We start from the raw sequence: 23,017 nt of genomic DNA on the forward strand, positions 1-23,017 counted from the left end.
TTGCACTAAAGATTCCTCCACTAGACTATGTTCCAAATAAAAAAATCTTAGTATATTAATTTTACTTTTGAGCTCGATCTCCATGACACTTCAGTATATATTTTTAAATATATGCCATTGTTTTTCTAAGATCCTACGGTTCTTTTCTTTTATTCTGCTATAAATGAAATTTAGAGGCTGAATCAGCAAAATTTATTTTAGAAATTTCCATTTTGTTAGCTGGTAACAGTAAAAAGAAAATTCTTTAGTATTCTCTTCAAACAACATTGAAAGAAATATGAACTGTATGAAATTAGGGAATACTTCAGCATATCTCTAGGATTTAGGGGACTATCCTATAAATTAGCAAAACCCAAACTAAAATTTTCATTGTGAAATTTTCCATATTTTGAAGAACCCCAAAATAAAGAATCTTTAATTTTTAAACTCACACATAACCATAGCTTAGTTCTTTATACCTAAATCACATATAGTAATGAAGCAGGGTGTCTAGGTTGTCCTAAGTTAACTCCCTTTGGATTGTAATACTTGAAATAAAATATATTTACATTAGTCATTAGGGAAACGCAAATTTAAAATACAACTTCATACTTACTAGATGGCTATAATAAAAAAACAAACAATAACAAGAATAGACAAGAATATGCTGTGAAACTGGAACCCTCATACACTGCTGATGGGAATGTAAAAAGTCATGCAGCCACTTTGGAAAACAGCCTGGGAAGTGCCTCAAAGGGTTGTACATACAGTAACCATTTGACATAGCAATTCACTCCTAGATATATATCCCAAAGAAATAAAAACATACATCCATACAAACACTTATACACAAATGTTCATTTCCAATATTCATAACAGCCAAAAAGTAGTAAGTACCCACGTCCATAAATAGACGAAATGTGGTATGGCCACACAATGGAATATTATTCAGCAATAAAAATTATTACTGATATATGCTGGAACATGGATGAATCCTGAAACTGTTATGCTAAGTGAAGGAAACCAGTCACAAAAGAACACATATTATGTAGTTCTACTCGTGAAATGCCCAGAATACACAAATTTGTAGACAGAAAACAGATTTGTGGTTGCCTAGGGCTGTAGGGGATTGAGATTTGAGGTTAATGGCTAAAGGATGAAAACTTTCTTTTGGGGCTGATAAAAATATTCTAAAATTAATTGTGGTGGTACTTGTACAAACCTGTGAATATACTAAAAGCCACTTAATCATACACTTTAAGAAGGTATATTGTATGGTATATGAATTATATTTCAATTAAGTTTTCTAAAAAGTATATTTGGTTCCTAAGTATTCCCTTAAAGCATAAACATAAGCATTCAAAAATATCAGCCAAGATAGATAGATAGATAGATAGATAGATAGATAGATAGATAGACAGACAGACAGACAGATAGATACATAGATGATAGATTTTTTTTTTTTTTGAGATGGAGTTTCACTCTTGTCACCCAGGCTGGAGTGCAGCACACAATCTCGGCTCACTGCAACCTCCGCCTCCAGGTTCAAGCAATTCTCCTGCCTCAGTCTCCCAAGTAGCTGGGATTACAGGCACTTGCCACCACGCCCAGCTAATTTTTGTGTTTTTAGTGGAAACGGTTTCACCATGTTGGCCAGGCTGGTCTTGAACTCCTGACCTCAAGTGATCTGCCTGCCTCAGCCTCCCAAAGTGCTGGGATTACAGACATGAGCCACCATGCCCGGCCCAGCCTTGATATTTTAGGCACGCCTGCAAGAAATCTAGTTAAATTCAGTAACAACCATAGTGAGTTTTCAAATGGTTGTTGGTGATCATTCTAAACTATGAGCTGCATATCACATATACATATTTTACATCTTAAATGAACATGTATTAGATAAAGAATATCTGACCTGTTTAGTTCTCTTAGCCATGAGAGCTGGACTGTTTGTAATGCTATTCCCAGTAGGGTGTCTACTAAAACAAAGTTTCAACTCCTGCGGTCTGTCAAAAAGCTTAAGGTCCAGTCTTGGAAAGTATTTGTAACTAAAATAAAAAGCAAAAATAGAACTGCTGATTTAAAATACATCAACTCTTCATATTATTCCAGCATTTAGGCAAGTATTTCTAAACCTCAAATAATACCCAACATTATTTTAAAGGCTTATATGGAAAAAATACTTTTTCAAATGATATAACATAGAGACTATCTTCATGAAAATTTTGTCTCCTCTCCACCCTATCTGTTATTTTCAATCAATTTCTAAAACACAGAAAACTCTTATATCTTACTTAAAGGGGGAAATAACTCTTTGAAGAGAATCCATGTGTTCAATAATTTATGTTTAAAAAAATTTTAGTACGCTTTGTGTACTAAATTCAGTACACTTACATTTTAGTACACTTACTATTTAGTACACTTATGTTTTCCTTCATAAAATTGCCTTGCATCAGTATTTAAATTTTAAAAATCCATAAAATTTTTATTTTAAGGATGTACCACAATTTGAGCAGTTTTTCACTGCTGGACATTATTAGGTTGTTTCTAAATTTCTCCAATTAAATATTTTCATATGTATATCTTTATGAATACTTCTGCTTACTTTCTTAGGATGAATACCCAATAACAGAGTTTGCTAGGTCCATGTTTATCAAAAGAATTAAAATTATTATAATTACTATCAATTTATTTCCAAAAAGATTATACTTGAACATATATTCTAACTACTAGCATAACCTATTTGCAATCTCAAAGGTTTCTATTCATCATTTTGGTTTGCATTTCTTTGAATGAAAAAAAGCAAAACACATTTTTATATTATTGACTTTGGATTTCTTCTTGGAAACTGTCTACTTATTTCCTTTGCCAATTTTCTGCCAGGAAATATTGCCTTTCCATATTTGATTTTATCTTGTTTGTCAATATCTGGATTCCAATTTCTAGCAGTTAAGCCAAAGTAGAAAAGAATTCTATAGTTAACATGAAATCAAAATTGTATTTAATTGAGCCACTCAATCCCAGACATATTCTTCATTCTGATGCAGTCCTATTGATATTATATATTAATTCTCTATTTTAGGAAGGTACTTAATTTATTTTCCATTTTAGAAATTATTTTAGAAACACAGCCTAAGAAAATAACTGTATATGCACATAAAGGTAGATGGCAAAGAATTACAAACAAATCCGTAAGAGGCTAAATAAATCATAATAAATGCATACAATGTAGTCATTACAAATGATAAGGCACAAAAATATTTAATGGCATGGGAAAACGTTCAGACCACTAAAGGCAAACGCAGATTACAAAGAGAATCTACCAGATGAACTCATACATGCAATACACACACACATAAATCCACATGATACACACATACCTACAATTGTTAAAAGACACAAGTATTGATGCTAGAATGATGTATCAGTTTTCTCTTTTTGTTTGATTTTCTTAGATTATAGTAATAAAAAATAATAAAATCCATTCTAATTTCTTAAAAGTCACATCCAAATCCTATCCTTTATTTTAATAAAGAATAATTCCCGGGCCGGGCGCGGTGGCTCACGCCTGTAATCCCAGCACTTTGGGAGGCCGAGGCAGGTGGATCACGAGGTCAAGAGATCGAGACCATCCTGGTCAACATGGTGAAACCCCGTCTCTACTAAAAATACAAAAAAATTAGCTGGGCATGGTGGCGCGTGCCTGTAATCCCAGCTACTCAGGAGGCTGAGGCAGAAGAATTGCCTGAACCCAGGAGGCGGAGGTTGCGGTGAGCCGAGATCGCGCCATTGCACTCCAGCCTGGGTGACGAGCGAAACTCCGATTCAAAAAAAAAAAGAATAATTCCTGGCCCTCTATCTTAAGTTTTCCCAGTAAATTACTAATTCATAAAAACTTCACAATCTCTGTATCGACAATAAAACTCCCAAAGGGAGAGGGGAATCTCATAGAAGTAACATTTTTATTCTTCAGAATTGGAATTTTTAAAGGTTAAAATACAGTTAAACACTAATGTAAACAATGATCAACATGTGATAATGTCATCAAATTTTTAAATTATAACCCTAATGGCATTTCCATAAAATATTTATCTACATTAGTTTACTGAATTAATACTGAAAATGACTTTCATAAAAGACTAACATACATATCTACTAATAAAAATTAAAATAAACTAATAGGCTGTGCCTAAACAGATCTTTTAAAACTTCCTATTACCTGTACTTTGGTGACAGGTCCTTTCCATCATTAGGAGGTGGTTCTGGTGGCATAATAAATACAGTATGCTCACTTTTCTGTGAATCGTCTAGTTCTATCAATCTGGTATCTTCTGCTGAATCAAAATCAACCTGAAAATAATTATTTTCCTCAAGTAATTTGCATACAAACAAAATCTAATTCTGAAATTTCAATCCTTAAAGTCTGAGGAAAACATACCTTATCTGTTTTCTCTGTGCCTTTATCAGGAAACAACTAGAAAATAAGAAAACAGACACTTAATGAAAATGTTCACTATGAATTTAACAGACATTTTTATCTTATGTTCTGATTTAGAAAAAAACTACCCCTTTTCAGTATCGGCTGATACAAAACATTGCACAATATATTTTTAAGCTAAATATATACTCAGGCTAAAGCATAATTTTTTACTTGTGGTTATTAGGATAGAAAGCTATTTTGATTAGCTCTTTTGTAAACCTTAAGACAAAAGATAACCAATCACAAGGTTATCTGGCTTCTCAAAAAAAAAAATTTCATTATTATTAAGCTCCCTTATTAGTGATTGACATTAAGCTTCTCATATAACTGGAATATAATGGAATATCAATTTTGTAAATAAACAAAAATCTTGAATAGTTTTAATTATATCCCTTAAGTTTTAGATCACACTGATCGGTGAAAATTATTCAAATCTTCTAAGGCATATGAATCATTAGGGGGTTATAAAATTAAAGTCATAATATTCTACTTTTTTTGGATACAATCTCAAATGTTATGTAATATATGGTTTCCATAAACAATAAGATCTACTTAGCAAAAAAAAGAATTCTATTAAAAGTTAGAAAAAACTATAACCAAGTCATTGCTGTCAAGAATCAATTTTAGGATGCGTAAGTAAAGCTTAAAAATTTAACATATTTCCATCATCCATTAGAACAAAAGAAATACATTAGCAAAAGGATTTGGAAAGACATTAAAACAAAATAACATAGGACTTCTATTACCCTTAAAACCATTTTTAATTAAAAAAACTAAATCTTAAACTGTTACTCATTTAAATAAAAAAAAAACATAAACTCACAAGGCTCAAGGAAATGTTCTCCATACTCAAGTAAATAAAATAAAATAAAACCAAAGTGAGATTTAACGAGAAAATTTACTGGCTCATCCTATAACCCCAAGGATTTAAGAAGCCAAGGCAGGAGGATTGCTTGAGCCTAGGAGTTTGAGACCAGTCTGGGCAACAGAGTCAGACCTCATCTCAACTAAAATCTAAAAAACTAGCCAGGTATGGCGCATGCCTATACTCCCAGCTACTCAGAAAGCTGAGGTGGGAGAATCACTTCAGCCCATAAGTTTGAAGTTGCAATGAGCTATGATCATGCCACTGCACCCCAGCTTGAGTGACAGAATGAGATTCTGTTTCAAACAATCGATCAATCAACAAAGAAGAGAAAAATTGGCTATATGTGGTAGAAACTTGATACCACAAGAGAAAATGATTCTTAAATTCAGCCCAGAATTGGTAACACATACACACCCCCATACTGTCTTCCTTAGATCACTCTAGACTAACAGTAACAATGATAATTATACAGGTAAGGCAAACTGTTTTTTCTAAACACTAATATAAGGACAAACTTTTACCTTTTCTATGCAATCATCAAAAAATGCTAATCCGGTATCTTTATCACTTACAAAACTGCATTCTTCAATGAAACGAATAAAAATCTGTGTTTTGGATAAAAGGGTATAGAATTTTGCATACGCACGATCTCGGCTTTTTAAAAATCCTGAGGAAAACGAAATTATAATTAAATTCAAATTTTAAACTGCAATTCGATGTTATAGTAAACATTAAACTTGTATTTATCTGTATTACGTTCTCTTTATATATATATCCACATTTAAAGAGAAGTTTCTAAAGGTTGAGTATCCCTTATCTGAAATGCTTGGGACCAAAAGTGTTTCAAAATTTTTATTTTTTTTAGGATTTAGAAATATCTGCATGTGCACACTCAGATATCTTGGGGACGAGACCCAAGTAAACAGAAAATTCATTTATGTTTCATATATATACATATTATACACACAGTCTCAAGGTAATGTTATACAATATTTTCAATGATCTTGTGCATGAAACAAAGTGTGTGTTAAGTTCTTACATGTACTTGAGTGAAATTTTCCACTTGCAGTATCATGTCAGCATTCAGAAATTTTCAGATTTTGGAGCATTCCAGGTTTTGGATTTTCAGATTAGGGAAGCTCAACCTATGGTAACTACATATATAGCTCCTTCTGCCTAATTAAACCATGAAAAATACTTAATTTGTATCCATGTCTTCACTGAAATCTGTATCCCCTATAAGAAACTTCCACCTCTGCAACTTTTAAGTAGAAATTTCTCTGATACTCTGCATACTCTTGAGTCCACAGTCAGTTTCCAAAGAGTCAATGTCCTTCCTCTTTAATGCTGTGAGACCATTGTTTCTGTACTGTGTTTTTAAAATTTCTGCTCACTAAAGATTCAAGCACCTGGGTATTCCACTGTTTCATCTATTAATTGTAGTCATCTATTGATTTCAGGGACATGCCTTCATTCTCTGAAGACCAAGGTATTTGATTCAAGGTCTCCTCCTTTCTAATTCCTACCACCATCATTCTTCCACACCCAGAAGCACAAACCATGAAAATACTTTGGATTTTTCATTCCTTGATTTTAGGTTTTCTTTTTTTTTTTTTTTTTTTTTTTTTTTCTTTTTTTGAGATGGAGTCTAGCTCTGTCACCCATGCTGGAGTGCAGTGGCGTGATCTCAGCTCACTCAACCTTCACCACCCAGGTTCAAGTGATTCTCCTGCCTCAGCCTCCCAAGTAGCTAAGATTACAAGCGCCTGCCACCACACCTGACTCATTTTTGTATTTTTAGTGGAGAAAGAGTTTCCCCAGGCTGGTCTTGAATGCCTGACCTCAGGTGATCAGACTGTCTTGGCCTCCCAAAGTTTTGGGATTACAAACGTGAGCCACTGCACCCAGTCTGTTTTAAGAGATGGGGTCTTGCTATGTTGAGAAGGCTAGTCTTGAACTCCTGGCCTCAAGGGATCCTCCCATCTCAGCCTTCCAAAGTGCTGGAATTACAGGCATGAGTCACCATGCCCTGCCCTCATTCCTTGATTTTCAATGATCCTATGCTCCATCCCACCTCAAGCACCAACTTCAACACATAGTCACAGTCTGTTGATTTTCCTTGCTAGCATTCAAAACAGCACTGCCTCCCGAATCTCTCATTTTCACATCACTCCCAGCCCATTACCTCTGCCTATGTGGTCTCCTTATGTAAGTATTTCTACTAAGTGTTTTAGAGTTTTGAAGGGGGGGGGCGGTGCAGAGAGGGAAGGCTCATTGAAATCTCCAGTCTATTGGACCTTTTACCTCTACCTACATCTTCCCTTCTTCACTTCTTTCCCTATCCCATACTGATTCCATGCTATATCCATAATTTCGATTACTTTTTTGTCAATACTCTCAACTCTTTTGCTCTTTTGTCTTTTTGGTTAAACCGACCTAGCATAACCCAGCTCTGGAGGAATGTACTGCCTGCTTTCTATGGATCTGCATTACGGTGGCTGAGTACAAGTTAAGGGGGAAAAAAAGTGACAGAACAGGACTCATCTCAAAAAAAAAAAGAAAGAAAGAAAAAACCTCCAATCAGATCCTTCCCTTTTTTCTGTTGTTTCACTTTTTCTTTTTTTTTTTTTTTTTGAGATGGAGTCTCACTCTATCTCCAGGCTGGAGTGCAGTGGCGCGATCTCGGCTCACTGCAATCTCCGGCTCACTGCAATCTCCGCCTCCCAGGTCCAAGCGATTCCCCTGCCTCAGCCTCCTGGGTAGTTGGGATTACACGTGCGTGCCACCACACCTGGCTAATTTTTGTATTTTTAGTAGAGACGGGGTTTCACCATGTTGGTCAGGCTGGTTGCAAATTCCTGACCTCATGATCTGCCCGCGTCAGCCTCCCAAAGTGCTGCGATTACAGGCATGAGTCACAGTGACCGGGTGTTTCACTTCTTAATAAAGGGCATGGCCATTCACTTAACTGTTAAGGGCAAAAGCCTCAAAGGTGCTCTTGATATCTCCCCCTCTACCTTATATTCCATATTCAATCAACAGGTTCTACTCAATCTAATTCCTAAAAAACTCGCTCTTCTAATCACACTATCATTAATTAATCCAGGTCACCTCTAATAATCCCTAGAACAAATGTGTCCACTTCCTAATTAGTAGATCCATGCTTCCATGTCACCAGTTCAATCTCTGTATGGAAGCCAAGGAAATTCTTTTTTTTTTTTTTTAACATTTCAAAGAGTAATTTTTTTTAAAAAATGCAAATCTGATTCTATTATCTAATGAAATATCTTTTACAGGCTTCCAATTACTCTTAGAATAAAACCTGAAACCAGCCCTAATACTAAAAGATCCTGTATAACCTGATTAATGCCACCACTTCAAACATGGTTTTCTCTGTAGCCTCTTTCTTTGGTGCTATAGTCCTCATTCCCATCCCTTTTAAATACTAATTAGTAGAGAAGAGCTTAAACAAAATAGAAATAAATTATTCTCCACAAGTTATAAAGAAAAGGCTTTCTTTCCGTCTAGTGGATCCAGGTAATGATCAGCAAAGGCTGCTACACCAATTAAGTCAAAGGCTGATGGGTAAACTATAATGAATGAATGATGCTGAAAATACTTTAAACCTATTAGGAACACTAAAAGTAGGACAGCCAGACATGTATGTGCTTCTCAAGATGATAGAATAGGAAGAAGTCAGCACCATGTATTTGGCACTTCTTGCCACAAGAATTAAACTTAATGTAATCAAGCCAATAGGTCTGCATTGTTTAATTCAGTAGCCACTACCTTCATACGGCAATTTAGCACTCGAAATGTAAATTAAGACACACTGTAACTAAAAAAATATATGCCAGAATTCAAAGACGTGGGCTGAGTGCAGTGGCTCACGCCTGTAATCCCAGCACTTTGGGAGACCAAGGCAGGAGGATCAACTGAGGTCAGGAGTTCAAGACTAGCCTGGCCAACATGGTGAAACCCTACCTCTACTTAAAATACAAAAATTAGCAGGGTATGGTGGTATGCACCTATAATCCCAGCTACTTGGGAGGCTGAGGCGGGAGAACTGCTTAGAGCTCAGGAGGCAGAGTTGCAGTTAGCCAAGATGGCGCCACTGTGCTCCAGCTTGGGCACTCTGTCTTTAAAAAATAAAAAAGATGTTTGTAGAAAAAGAAATGTAAACAATTTCATCAATAATTTAAAAAATCTGATTACATGCTGAAATGCTACTATTTTCCCCCTATTTTTTACTTTTTTATTGTGGCTACTAAAATAATTTTAAATCTTCTATGTGGCTTATATTACATTTCTAGTGAACATTGCAGCTCTTGAACCGTAAGTTTACAGGAAATACAAGTGGTAGAAGAAATGGTAAACAACATCAAGGATAAAATAAGCTAAAACCACATATATAAAATTCCTAGTTAATTCCTATGGCTTTTCTAGGCCCAAACTTAAAAGCAGAACACTAAAGGATGCCTTAGGACACTAATATTCCTTGTTATTTCTTCAAAAAATATTTCTCTTCAAGGAATATTTCTCCTAACTAGCACTCTCACTGTAACCAATACTTTCCTTCACAATACTCTTATTAAGATGTAGTTAGTATATATGCTATTTTATCATCTAATGTCTGTGTCCCCTAGTAGACCAAATGCTGAACTGTTTACAATAAAATCTTAGGCCTTGGAAACTGAGTTTCTTTCCAAATTCCTTTGGTGATGTCACTCCTGTACAATCTATACTCTTCATCTGCCATTTAAAACTACCCACAGCCTGAGCCCTAATCTTGTATTCAGTCTTATCTTCCACAGCACCTCTAAAGCTCATCACTCTGGTCAAATTGTACCATTTAATCTTTTTTCCTAAACATGCTGTTACGAGTGAAACGATGTCCTCCTCAAAATTTATATATATATATTTTTTTTTCTTTTTTTTTTTTGAGATGGAGTTTGTTTTTGTTGCCCAGGCTAGAGTGCAGTGACATGATCTTGGCTCACTGCAACCTCCACCTCCCAGGTTCAAGCAATTCTCCTGCCTCAGACTCCTGATTAGCTGGGATTACAGGTGCCTGCCACCATGCCTGCCTAATTTCTGTATTTTTAGTAGAAACGGGGTTTTGCCATGTTGGCCAGCCTGGTCTGGAACTCCTGGCCTCAGGAGATTTGCCTGCCTCGGTCTTCCAAAGTGTTGGGATTATAGGCATGAGCCACCACGCCTAGTCAAGAAAACTTTAATAAACTCCAGAAAGACTTTATAAATAACAAAGTAGAAATTCTAGCTCAGATTTGACTCTTAATGTCTATGGACCTCCAGAAAGCCTTTCCTGCTCTTCTCCATTTATCTTCATTCCACCCATTCTTCCAAGTCATGCTTCCTCCATGAAGTCTTTCAAAATACCCATTTTGAAATATTGTAATATTTGGAAGAATATCCCTTTTCTTTAAATCTTAAAACTTCCAAATTAAAATTGCATCAAATATGTTTTCTTGAGTACTTGACCTATTTTTAAAAAATTTTAATTATTTTCCATTTAAGATCCCATAGAGCAAGGTTTTATACTTCTTTATATTCCTACATAATAATTAGCCAGTAAGTGGTGACTAAATATTTAAGCCATAAGTTATCCTAAGGCAGAGAAGATAAAGGACAAAAGGATTATTAGGAAAATACAGATTTTTTTTTTTAAAGTAATCACTGGGTAAAAACAAAGAAAAGTAAAATAATTTCATATGAATATTGATATAGATGTAAGATTGCTCCTACATAGATGGCAGTAGCTGAAAAACAACAAAAGTCTCTATAATTTCCTAAAACAAAACATACTAAAATTAAGGAAGATATGTTTTTCCCTGGAACAAAGCTACACTAGTCAAAAATGTTTAAAATGTGGTGGCCTCAGTGCACACACTAATTGTAAAGCCAAGAGTGTACACATCTGGCCCAATGCAGTGGCTCACACCTATAATCCCAGCATTTTGGAAAGCCGAGGGAGAAGGATCACTTGAGGCCAGGAGTTCGAGACCAGCAAGTCTTGCTTAGCCAACATAGCAAGACTCTGCTCTATTCCAAAAAAAAAAAAGTATACAAACTAGGGAAATCACCAGTTATGTTCTACTAAGATAACTGACTACATGGTATTGTAAATATAGGCAACATCTCTGACTTTTCATAACTAAATATCTCTAGTTTCAAATTTCTCAGGAAAAAAGTGGAATACAAAAATGACAAGAAATTCTAGTCATAGAGCTAGGATACATAAACATGGAAGTTCATTATATTTTAATATGAATTTTTAATAATTTATACAATAAGTATTTCTTGGCAGCAACAACAAATATAAAATATTTTTCACTTCAACAAAAGGAATTGTATTTTCAATGCTACTCACCCTGTCGGTCAAATAATGAATCAGCAGCTGTGGCTTTATTTGAAGGAGCCTCTGTGATTGGTCTGAGGTATGCTCTATATCCTTTTAAAATAGATGCCATAAAGCGTAAAAATGCCTCTTGAATTTCCATCTCAAGCTGTGTCATCTTCTTTTGCCAGGAGAAATCTGCTTCAATTGGAGTCATGTCAATTGCTGAGCCTTCTTGAGTTTTTCGGTGAACTAACAAAGGAAATAAAAACAGAAAATGGTATTATTATGTTTAAATTTAAACAGAATTTTCTCCTATACATTCCTTCATCAACAATATTCCTTTTTTCTCACATTACCTGAAGACAGCTGGGGATACAATTTCTTTAATGTGCTAAGTAAATTTTTGCATGGCTTTTTGGGAAGTTGCTTCCAGTTCATGTTCTTCTTTTCATCTGATCTATTAAATCAGAATAAAATTCATAAAATTTGTTATTCATAATCTGCGTTTACTAAACAAAATTCTTGCGTCAACCTAAAACAAAAAAAATGGAAAAGATGTTTTTACTGAAGTTACAACTGATGCAAACGGTTTGAATATGTGATTTTCCAGGAAGTTATCTTTTTATTCAATCAACCTCAGTCAAATCTAGCCATCTCATTCTTACCCTTCAACATATATTTTCAATACTGGAGTTAGGAATACAACACTGAAGACTAACTTCAAAAGTTACATTTTAGAATTATGATATTGTAAGTGTCAAATCTAGTTGACTTGAGACTTCAAACTACTACTGGTAGGCTTCTAAAATGCTGTGTGCCAAAAGAGAAGAACTGGAATTTAAGTAAGGATTAAAAGTACATGTAGTTCGTCCAGCCCTCACAGTTAAAAATAAAATAATGAGAATACCATTATTCAATATAATCTATGATCATGAAACAATAAAAACCAAAGCCAGATTAGCCTGCCTGACATGGTTAGACCCTGTCTCTACTAAAAATACAAAAATTAGCCAGGTGTGGTGGTGTGCTCCTGTAGTCTCTGCTACTCAGGAGGCTGAGGCAGGAGAATCACTTGAACCTGGGAGATGGAGGTTGCAGTGAGCCGAGATTGTGCCACCACACTCCACCTTGGGCAACAGAGCAATACTCTGTCAAAAACAAACAAAAACAAAGCCAAAGCTATAGAAATGACCATTTTTAAAGGTATTACTAAAAGCTTGTTTCCAGAATTTTATATTCCAAAAATATAAAATATATACATATATATTCCAAGAATATAATATAAAATACAGCAGACACAACTGCCTGAAAAGCTATCTTCTTAAAAAAGTCAGCATAAATATAACACGTGTTCTTTAAAATTCATGGCTAAGCTGGTAAGAAAATTGGGGAAGTTTCAGTGGTCAAATACCCAGCATAAAACCAAGGCCACACCTGCCCTGAGAATTAAGAGAGGCTTGGATTTTAAAGACTTCTTAGAGAACAGAAGACAAAGTCTCAGTATTACCAAGAAGTATGTTAGAACTAAGACTTCCAAATAAAACGGGTACCCTTGAAAGGCTGGCTCAGCTTTGATTCTTTTTCTTTTTTTTTTTTTTGAGACAGAGTCTCACTCTGTCATCCAGGCTGGAATGCAATGGCACAATCTCAGCTCACTGCAACCTCGGCCTTCCAGGTTCAAGCGATTCTCCTGCTTCAGGCTCCTGAGTAGCTGGGATTACAGGGGTGCGCTACCATGCCCGCCTAACTTTTTATTTTAGTAGAGACGAGGTTTTACCATGTTGGCCAGGATGGTCTCAAACTCCTGGCCACATGTGATCCTCCTACTTCAGCCTCCCAAAGTGCTGGGATTATAGGCATGAGCCCCCACACCCAGCCAGATCTTTTTTTAACCCAAAATGCTACAATTCTAAGCCCTTTACCTAAGTCAGAAATTGTTTAGGTTTCACTAAATGTAGCATGGCATAATGAAAAGGGCAGAGATTCCAGCTTTAGAATCAATCCAGAACCCTGATTGTACCTTTGTATTAGCTGATTAATAATAAATTTAACTAATAAAAATTTAATTTTTAATAAAAAATTAAATGATTTTTAATCAGGTTCTATTTTGTATAATTTTTCTTTAGCACTCAGTGCAGTTCACATGTGGTTTTTTTTTTCCAAGCAAGTCATTGTATTTTGGAATCTTTTTATGCATACTTTAAATCTTTTATTTTAATTTAAAATATGTCAATTTTTTTAAATTTCAATAGGTTTCGGGGGAAAAGGTGGTGTTTGGTTATACGGATAAGTTCTTTAGTGGTGATTTCCGAGATTTAGGTGCACCCATCACCCAAGTAGTATACACTGTACCCCATATGTGTAGTCTTTTTTCCTTCAACCCCCTCCTACCCTTTCCCCCAAGTTCCCAAAGTCCATTGCATGGTTCTTTTTTTTCTCTCTTTTTTGAGAGGAAGTCTTGCTCTGTTCCCCATGCTGTGGTACAGTGGCACGATCTCAGCTCACTGCTATCTCTTCCTCCAAGTTCAAGTGATTCTCCTGCCTCAGCCTCCCAAGTAAATGGGATTACAGGCAAATGCCACCATGCCTAGCTAATCACTGTATCATTCTTATGCCTGCGTCCTAATAGCTTAGCTCCCTCAGCTTGGATTTTGATTGGAGGAAGGATCTCCCCTGAGAATTCATTACTATAAGCCTGCCAACTAATGGGTTATGAGTTTGACTGCATGCTACTGGCATGGTGCAAAAAAATTGTAAGTCAAAATAACTAACTTCAAGTGCTCCCTAACTTAATGCCACCAGAAAGGAAGCAAACATAATATCCTCTCTGTAAGGACAAATGTCTTATAAAAGACCTAACACTTCCTTTGTGCCTGATAGTGTTCAAAGATATATTTTAACATCTCTGAAACTGTCTTAGAAGTGATAGCCTGTCAAGTTTAACTCTGATCAATTTATCTAATTTTATGTAATCACTGTCTTAATATTTTAGTGCTATCTTTTACCACCCCCCAAATTAAATATTATCATTACTGTCTGGATTATCAACCATTTGTAACCTGGCCCTGACGTTTACCATCTGTGTGACTTTGTATAAATCACTTAACTACTCTGTTACTCAATTTTCTGACCTGCAAAATGAGGGCTGATAATGCACCTAATATACAGAGCTACTGTGAGTAGATGAACTGCATTTCATCTAATCTAAGTGGCCATCAATTGTAAAATTAATTGTTTTTGTACCAATAAGAGTTAGAGGATGTTGCCAATTAAAGTATTTTAAAGTCTACTTTACTGCGTGAAAGAGTAAAATATTAATTTTAAGCTCTAAGTACCCATATTAAAATATTAAGAGAAATCATTAAAGGAACATAAATGTGAAATTATATAAACACACACACATAACATTTAGGTAAGTAGATGGGAAAAAAACAGACTAATTCATTCAATCTGAAAGAGAAAAAAGTATAACAGCACTGAAAAAGCATAATGAAAAGGACAAAATAAGACAGAAATGTTCAAATATCTAACAATAAATGTAAATTAATGGATTCTACAATAAAAAGACAAATGTTAGATTAAATTTTTAATGCAGTTATATATTATACACAAAATATCTGAAATTAAAAGAATGGGAAAAGATATACCAAACATAACATAATACATCTAACATATTAATGAGAAGAAAAGAAAAAACTAACAAAAAGCATCAGTGATTTTTTTTAAAGTAGCTACAAGATAAAAGTATGGGTTTAACTGCAGAACAATTTTGAACTTGGGTGTCTCTCATAACAGAGCCTTAAGTACATAAAGCAAATGTCCAAATAACTATACAATGTAACTGACAAATCTAACATCACACTGGGAGTTTTAAAATTTTAATATGATCACACAGCTCAAAAATAAAACACATACATACACCCTTGTTCCACGTCTGCTCAGTTCCCTCACCCCCATAATACAACAATGACTAGTTTCTTGTGCATGTTTTAATGTTTCTTTATCTCAAAACTAGCAGATATAAGTAAACATAAGTATTCCCTGCCTTTTCTTTTGTACAAGTAGCAGCACACTGTAATACACAATCACCATCTTGATTTTTTTCATTTAATAATATATCTTTTGTAGCCAGGTAAGGTGGCTCACGCACCTGTAATCCCAGCACTTTGGGAGGCCGATGTGGGCGGGTCACTTGAGGCCAGGAGCTTGAGGCCAGCCTGACCAACATGCGAAATCCCATCTCTACAAAATACACAAAAAGTAAGTGGGCATGGTGGTACCCGCCTGTAATCCCAGCTACTCGGCAGGCTGAGGCACGAGAATTGCTTAAAACTGGAAGGTGAACGTCCCAGTAAGCCAAGATCGTGTCACTGCACTCGGCCTGGGTGACACAGCAAGTCTCTGCCTCAAAAACAAACAAAAACAAAATCTCTTTTGTGACTTTTTTTTCCAATACAGAAAGCATCCTTACTCGTTTTATAGCTTTTATAGTAGTATTCCATCTCAGGAACCACTTAACAAGTCTGGGACACCTGGATTTTTCTTTTTCTATTTTGAACAAACATAATTTTATATGAAATAAAACTTTACAATAAATTCCTAGAAGTGGAATTGCTGAAGTATATATATTTGTAATTTTGACAAATGTTGTCAAATTTCCTCCACAGAAGTTGTGATCATATATATCCCACTTCTAACTGCAGTGAGTGCATAAAGACTGCTTACTTCCCATCATCCTCAAATAGTATGCTATTTAAGCATTTCATTTTGAATTTTGTTGTTGTTGTTGGCATATCTGAAAAGTGAAAAAGCAATATCAACATGTAGAACTAATGTGGCATTTCTCTTATGAGTGAGGTGCTTAAGCATTAAATAAGCATAAGCTTATTTGACTTTCTGTGAAAAGACTTCATAATCTTTGCCTATTTTCTACAGTTACTGGTCTTCTGGCAATTCTTAGCAACTCTTTCACATAGAATATTTACAAAAACTGACCATATACTTCGCTTGAAAGCAAATCTCAACAAGTTGTAACAGAGAATGTTCTGATCACAATTCAACATCCAATTATCACGCTTATGAACTACAAGAGGATCACAAAAGGTATTTATAAACTTCAGTATTTATGATTTTAAAAAAATTTTAATGACAGAAGTAGAACATAAATTCCTTAATGTATTAGTAAGATATCAAAACTCTAGAGGAGGGATGGGCAAATTTTTACTAAAAGCGCCAGATAGTAAATATTTAGGCTTTGAGGACATTAGAGTCTCTGTCAGGACTATTGAAACATGCTGTTGTATCATCAAAGCAGCCATGGACCATATGTAAATGAATAAGCATGGCTGTGTTCCAATAAAATTTTATTTAGGCCAGATGTCAATCCCTGTTATATATCAATAATCATACTGTATGATAAACTGCTCAAAGCATCCCCTTTGCAATTAGAAACAAGACAAGATACCAACTATAACTACTTCTATTCAACATTACACTTGTAATCCTAGCTGAAGAATTAAGACAAAAAATTAAAAATACATTACAGTAGTATAAGTAGATAAATGTGATATTTATAGGCAGAAAATTGAAGATAATATAGAAATTAAAATAAGAGAATTCAGCCGGGCACGGTGGCTCATGCCTGTAATCCTAGCACTTTGGGAGGCCAAGGCGGATTCATCACTTGAAGCCAGAAGTTCAAGATCAGCTTGGCCAACATGGTGAAACCCTGTCTCTACAAAAAAATAAAATAAAATAAGAGAATTCAACTAAGTTGCTAGCTGTAACACCACTATATAAAAATCAACATTTCCATCCCCCAGCAACAAGTAAAAAGTGTTATTAAAAATACCATTTACAGTAGCAATAAAAACTAAAAGGTACTTGGGAATAAATAAGTGTAACAAAAGATGTGAATTATCTTTCTGGAGAAAACACAAAAAGATCTTTTTAAAAAAAACTTTAAAAAGATCAATGAAGTGAAATAACACATTCATAGGTCCTATTTCTTGTGCATATTTTCAATGCGTGTCAAAATGGTATCATCTGCCTCCAAACAAATGTATAAATACAATAAAATTCTAACCAAAATCCCAATATAATTTTGTGTGGAGCTTAACAAGATGGTATTAAAATTTATATGGAAAAACGAAGAACCATATACGGTCAAAACAATTTTTTTTTTAGACGGAGTTTCGCTTTGTCACCCAGGCTGGAGTGCAGTGGCACAATCTGGGATCACTGCAACCACCACCTCCCACGTTCAAGTAATCCTCCTGTTTCAACATTCCAAGTAGCTGAGACTACAGGTCCCCACCACCACACCCAGCTAATGTTTGGATTTTTAGTAGAGATGTGGTTTCACCGTATCAGTCAGGCTGGTCCCAAATTCCTGACCTCAGGTGATGCAGGAACTCCCAAAGTGCTGGGATTACAGGCGTGAGCCACCAGGTCTGGCCAGTCAAAACAATGTTTAAAAAGAACAGAGGTAAGAGGATTTGCCATGGACATTGTCAAAAAATCTCATACCATGACTTTTTATAACAGTTTTATTAAGATATAAATTCTTATACCATACAATTGACCCATTTGACATGTACAATTCAATGGTTTTATTATATTCACAGAACTGTGTAACTACCACTACAATCAATTTTAGAATATTTTCATTACCTCAAAAAGAAATCCCATAGTCACTTAGCTTCCAATACTCCCATCCTCTCCACTCCAAGGCAACCACTAATCAATCTACTTTCTGCCTCTAGAGATTTGCCTGTTTTGGACATTTCATATAAATTGAATCATAATATAAGGTCATTTAACATAACGTTTTCAAGGTTCATTCATGTTGTGGACAACTTAATTTTAAAGTCATTAAGATAGTATAATACTAGCAAGAGGTTGAAACAAATCAAAGGAAAAATTATTTTTATACATATCTATATAAATACAGAAACTGATATGTCATATCAAGTTTGGCTGAACTAAAGAACTATATGAGAGAAGCAAAACCTCACAAATTTAAAAATAACCATGATATTTCATGGCCTCAGGGCAAAATATTTCATATACAGAAACCAAAAACAGTAATCCATAAAGAGAAATTAATAAATTTGACAAATTAAAATAGGCTTTTGTTTGTCAAAAGACACCAAAAACAGAATGGAATGACAGGTCACAATGTGGAAGAAGCTATTTGGAATGTATGCAGCAGACCTAGAATTAATTCCAGATTATATATACAATTTCTACATATCAAAAGAAAAAGACAGACTAACAGGAAAACAAACCAACAAAGGAACATACGAGAGGAAAACAAAGGAGCACAAGATATGAAAATGCTCCATTTGCTACTAATTAAGGAAATGTGAACTAAGGCCACAGTGAGATACCATTACCATCAAATTACTAAAAAATTTAAAAGTCTGACCACAAATGTTGGCAAGGATGTGAAACAAAGAGAACTCATCTGCCGAGGACAGAGTAAACTTGGGAGGAAAATTTGGTATTAGCTACTAAGTTGAAAATGCTCATTCCCTACCAAGCAACATTAGCACTTCCAGGTAATTCCTGGCTAATTTTTTATTTTATGTAGATGGAGTCTCAACACGTTTGCCCAGGCTGGTCTTAAACTGCTGGGCTTAAGTGATCCTCCTGCCTCAGCCTCCCAAAGTACTGAGATTAGAGGTGTGAGAAACTACACCTGGGCACATTTCATAACTCTTTAAACACAACTGAGCAGGGTGGGCACAGTGGCTCACACCTGTAATCCCAGAACTTTGGGATGTTCAAGACCAATCTGGCCAACATTGTGAAACCCCAACTCTACTAAAAATACAAAAAAATTAGCCGGGCATGGTGGCATGCAACTGTAATTCCAGCTACTCAAGAGGCTGAAGCAGGAGAATCACTTGAACCCAGGAGGTGGAGGTTGCAGTGAGCCAACATCATGCCACTGCACTCCAGCACTCCAGCCTGGGCGACAGAGCAAGACTCTGTCTCAAACAAACAAACAAACAAACAAACAAATAAATAAATAAAACAGAGCAAACACTTCAAATTTATGTTAGAAAATAATGTTTTGATTATCGGAAATTTTATAAAAGTTATTCAAAACTGGGCAAAATTAAGATTCTCCATGTTATTATATTCAGAACAGTAAATAAAATAAGGTAAAAAAATCTGGGTATTAACTTCATAAATAATTATTTCTAAAAACACCACAATTAATACATTCCTGAAATAACTGTTTTTCGGGGAGAGTAGTCTATAAACAACAAAATGTGTGCTACAAAAAACTATCAATTCATGTAACTTGTTCATTATTTCCAAACTGTAAGTAAATCTAAATATACGTAGGAGATACTACAGCTATACAGCTTCAAAATACAATGGTAGATCCATGTCAAAATTATATTTTAAGTTATAGTAAATATCTTCTTACTTCTTTAAGGTATTTTTTTGGTTCACATAAAAATATTTTCCAACCAATTCTACTGCTGGGACTATTTAGGCCTCACCCCAGATTTTTCTTATTTATTTTCTACCAATCTCAAACAGTAAAGAATAAAAGTGTTCCACAGCCTGGAAGTTGGCACCAACACTAGAAAATTTTTAATACTTACTGCCCTTTCCCACTTTTGGCGGGGGAAGCGGCAACCCTTAAACATCCATCCAGAACTATTTCTTTTATTAATGTGGTTTGCTACTCTCTGAACCCTCAGCTGTACCACTGCCGTACTTATAACCTCCAGCAAACACAAACTATAACTGATTTTTAATACCAATTTCTATGCAGTAAAGAATAGATCCTTACAAAATTCAAATCCTGACAAATAAGCAAATGGTGCACTATCACCCTATACTGTAACTAAACTTTATCTCCAATGGATAAACCCATTTCACTTACATATGCATTTTGAATTAAACCTAGTGCCTTTATAAAAGAGATTCTAAGAGAGATTAAAAAAAAAAAACCACCTAGAAAGCACATCATCTCTTGAGCTCTGAAAGCAGTGTTTACCCATTACTTTTCAAACTCATAGTATCTTCTGATAAACATAAATATCTCCTGCTTACATTTAACATTGTTATCCAGACATAAACTATTATAATATTGAATATGATTTTTTCCGAATCACAGAGCGTTCCCAGATTCTGATACTTGCCCTGGTTGAGAGCTGCTGTATTTAAGATGAAGATTTAACAACTACCAAAAATAGCAAATTTCTAAATGCTTTCAAAGAACTGTAACTACATATACTGAAAAATATAAATGTGAGATAATATAAAATGAATCAACTTACACATATAACATGTTCGTATCCAAGTCAATGCAAACAACATCTTGTGGTGGGTCATGAAGATCAAAATACCTTGAGTCAACTCCAACTATAAATGGTAAAGGTGCACTAAGCACTGCAGCCAGTGAAAGAGGACAAAGGGGAATATATGGGCATTGCCACTGAAATGGAAAGATCATCTGGGAAAAAAGTTTTAAAAAATTAACCAAATTTTAAATTTGCAATAGAAATTATATAAGTAACTAATATACTAAAGCGGGACCACTGAAAAACAGTTAAGTCTGTTTTGTTTACCTTAAACTTCATTCCAAAACTAAATGACTATAAAATACTAAGCAACACTATGAACAAATGTAATTAAAATTATCAAGCCATGGCAATGATCATAAGCACAGCAGAAATACTAATAGCTCTTTGCACGTTAACTTTTCTAATATCTATACAAAGCCCACATTCCAATTTTATGGAGAGTCAAAATATAATAAAATGACCCAAAATGTCATAAAACAAACTTATGATCTTTAACTCTTACACGTTTCATTCACCTATTAATTCTCAAAATTACCTCAGATCAAAATCCAACTAAAAGCATCAAGGATTAAAAAAAAAAAAAAAAAAAAAAAAACTACTGATTTTTCTGGGAATGCTAATAGCTTATTAAAGATCTCAACAAAAAAATTCCTAACTGTTCAAATAAACATCAGTGATGTTTGACATCTTAAAAAACAGTCAACAGGCTGGCGCAGTGGCTCGCACCTGTAATCTCAACACTTTGGGAGGCCAAGGTGGACAAATCACTTGAGGTCAGGAGTTCAAGACCAGCCTGGCCAACATGGTGAAACCCCGTCTCTACTAAAATAAAAAATTAGTTTTGTTTACACAGGTGAGGAACAAATAAATAAATAAATAAATAAATAAAATAAATTAGCTCGGTGTGGTAGCACACGCCTGTAATCCCAACTACTCATGAGGCTGAGGCAGGAGAATAGGTTTAACCCAGAAGGCGGAGGTTGCAGTGAGCCAAGTTCATGCCACTGCACTCCAGCCTGGGTGACAGAGCAAGATTCCGTCTCCAAAAAAAAAAGAATACAGTCAATATAAAACATTCCTCTGTTCAGACATGATGAGACAGAAAAAGAATAAAAAGAAGAGAAAAAAAAAAAATTCCTCAAGAATCTTTACCTGTTTTCCTTTACAAAACTTTGATCGCATCATTTGTGCTTTTTTTAAAAAAAGACAAGTTTTTGATGTTTTTTAAAAAAGAATAAATAAAGTTAAGGCCAAATGCAGTGACTCCCAACACTCTGGGTGGCTGAAGCAGGAGGACTGCTTGAGGCCAGGAGTTCAAGACCAGCCTGAACAACAGAGTGAGACTCTTATCTCCATAAAAAAAAAATAAATGAACAAATTTTAGGAAAAAAAATTTTAATAATTACCTAGTTACTAAAATTTTACTGATGATAATATTTTTCTTCTACTATAAAAATCCTTGTTATCTTTCAAGGTCTAGTTCAATTCTCACCCTTATCCATCATTACTCAACGCAAAGAAATGCCTATAACACTTACTACCTCTGCCAGCTATTGCAGAGGGTTATTCAGGATTGGAATTTTGTCTTCAAACATTTATTTACTTAATATTTGGGCCCTTGCTATGTACCAATCACTGTTCTACATAATGGGAGCTTAACAATAAATGAAACAGATCACTGTCTTCATGAGATTTACAGTTTAGGATAAAAGTTTAGGATACAGCAACTTTTTCTGTAAAAATCAGTAAATATTTTAGGCCCTGTGAGCCATATTGTCTCTGTCTCAACTACTTAACTCTTCCATCATGCATGAAAGCAGTCACAGGCAAGATATAAATAAATGGCCTATGTTCCAATAAAATCTTATAGAAATCAGTGGAAGGCAGGATTTGACAGGCAGGATCCAGCCATCGTTTGCAAACACCTTGTCTAGCAGGAAGAGAGGAACAAAAAGGAAAAACATAATAAATAAAATATTATGCTATAGGCTGAGCATCCC

At 34.9% G+C, this 23,017-nt stretch overlaps 1 protein-coding gene and 1 long non-coding RNA gene across 4 annotated transcripts in view; both read right to left on the reverse strand.

Moving 5' to 3' along the window:
* The window catches only part of DENND4C (DENN domain containing 4C), a 132,282-nt gene that overhangs the window by 39,515 nt on the left and 69,750 nt on the right, over positions 1 to 23,017 (reverse strand). For all 3 annotated transcript variants that reach the window (XM_032300104.1, XM_032300103.1, XM_032300105.1), the window contains 7 exons: positions 20,991 to 21,166; positions 12,042 to 12,142; positions 11,716 to 11,934; positions 5,846 to 5,991; positions 4,415 to 4,450; positions 4,196 to 4,326; positions 1,892 to 2,024 (listed from right to left, as the gene is read on the reverse strand). In XM_032300104.1, coding sequence (XP_032155995.1) covers positions 1,892 to 2,024; positions 4,196 to 4,326; positions 4,415 to 4,450; positions 5,846 to 5,991; positions 11,716 to 11,934; positions 12,042 to 12,142; positions 20,991 to 21,166 — 942 coding nt within the window. The remainder of the gene's footprint in view (positions 1 to 1,891; positions 2,025 to 4,195; positions 4,327 to 4,414; positions 4,451 to 5,845; positions 5,992 to 11,715; positions 11,935 to 12,041; positions 12,143 to 20,990; positions 21,167 to 23,017) is intronic.
* On the reverse strand, positions 7,568 to 7,934 carry LOC116566113. Its single transcript, XR_004275738.1, has 2 exons — positions 7,899 to 7,934; positions 7,568 to 7,863 (listed from the first exon to the last, which is right to left on the reverse strand). It is a non-coding gene; the product is annotated as an uncharacterized LOC116566113 (long non-coding RNA).

The sequence above is a fragment of the Sapajus apella genome, unplaced genomic scaffold, assembly GCF_009761245.1.
Source record: "Sapajus apella isolate SASKATOON/1434 unplaced genomic scaffold, GSC_monkey_1.0 scaffold42, whole genome shotgun sequence".
In the NCBI taxonomy this organism is placed as follows: Eukaryota; Metazoa; Chordata; class Mammalia; order Primates; family Cebidae; genus Sapajus; species Sapajus apella.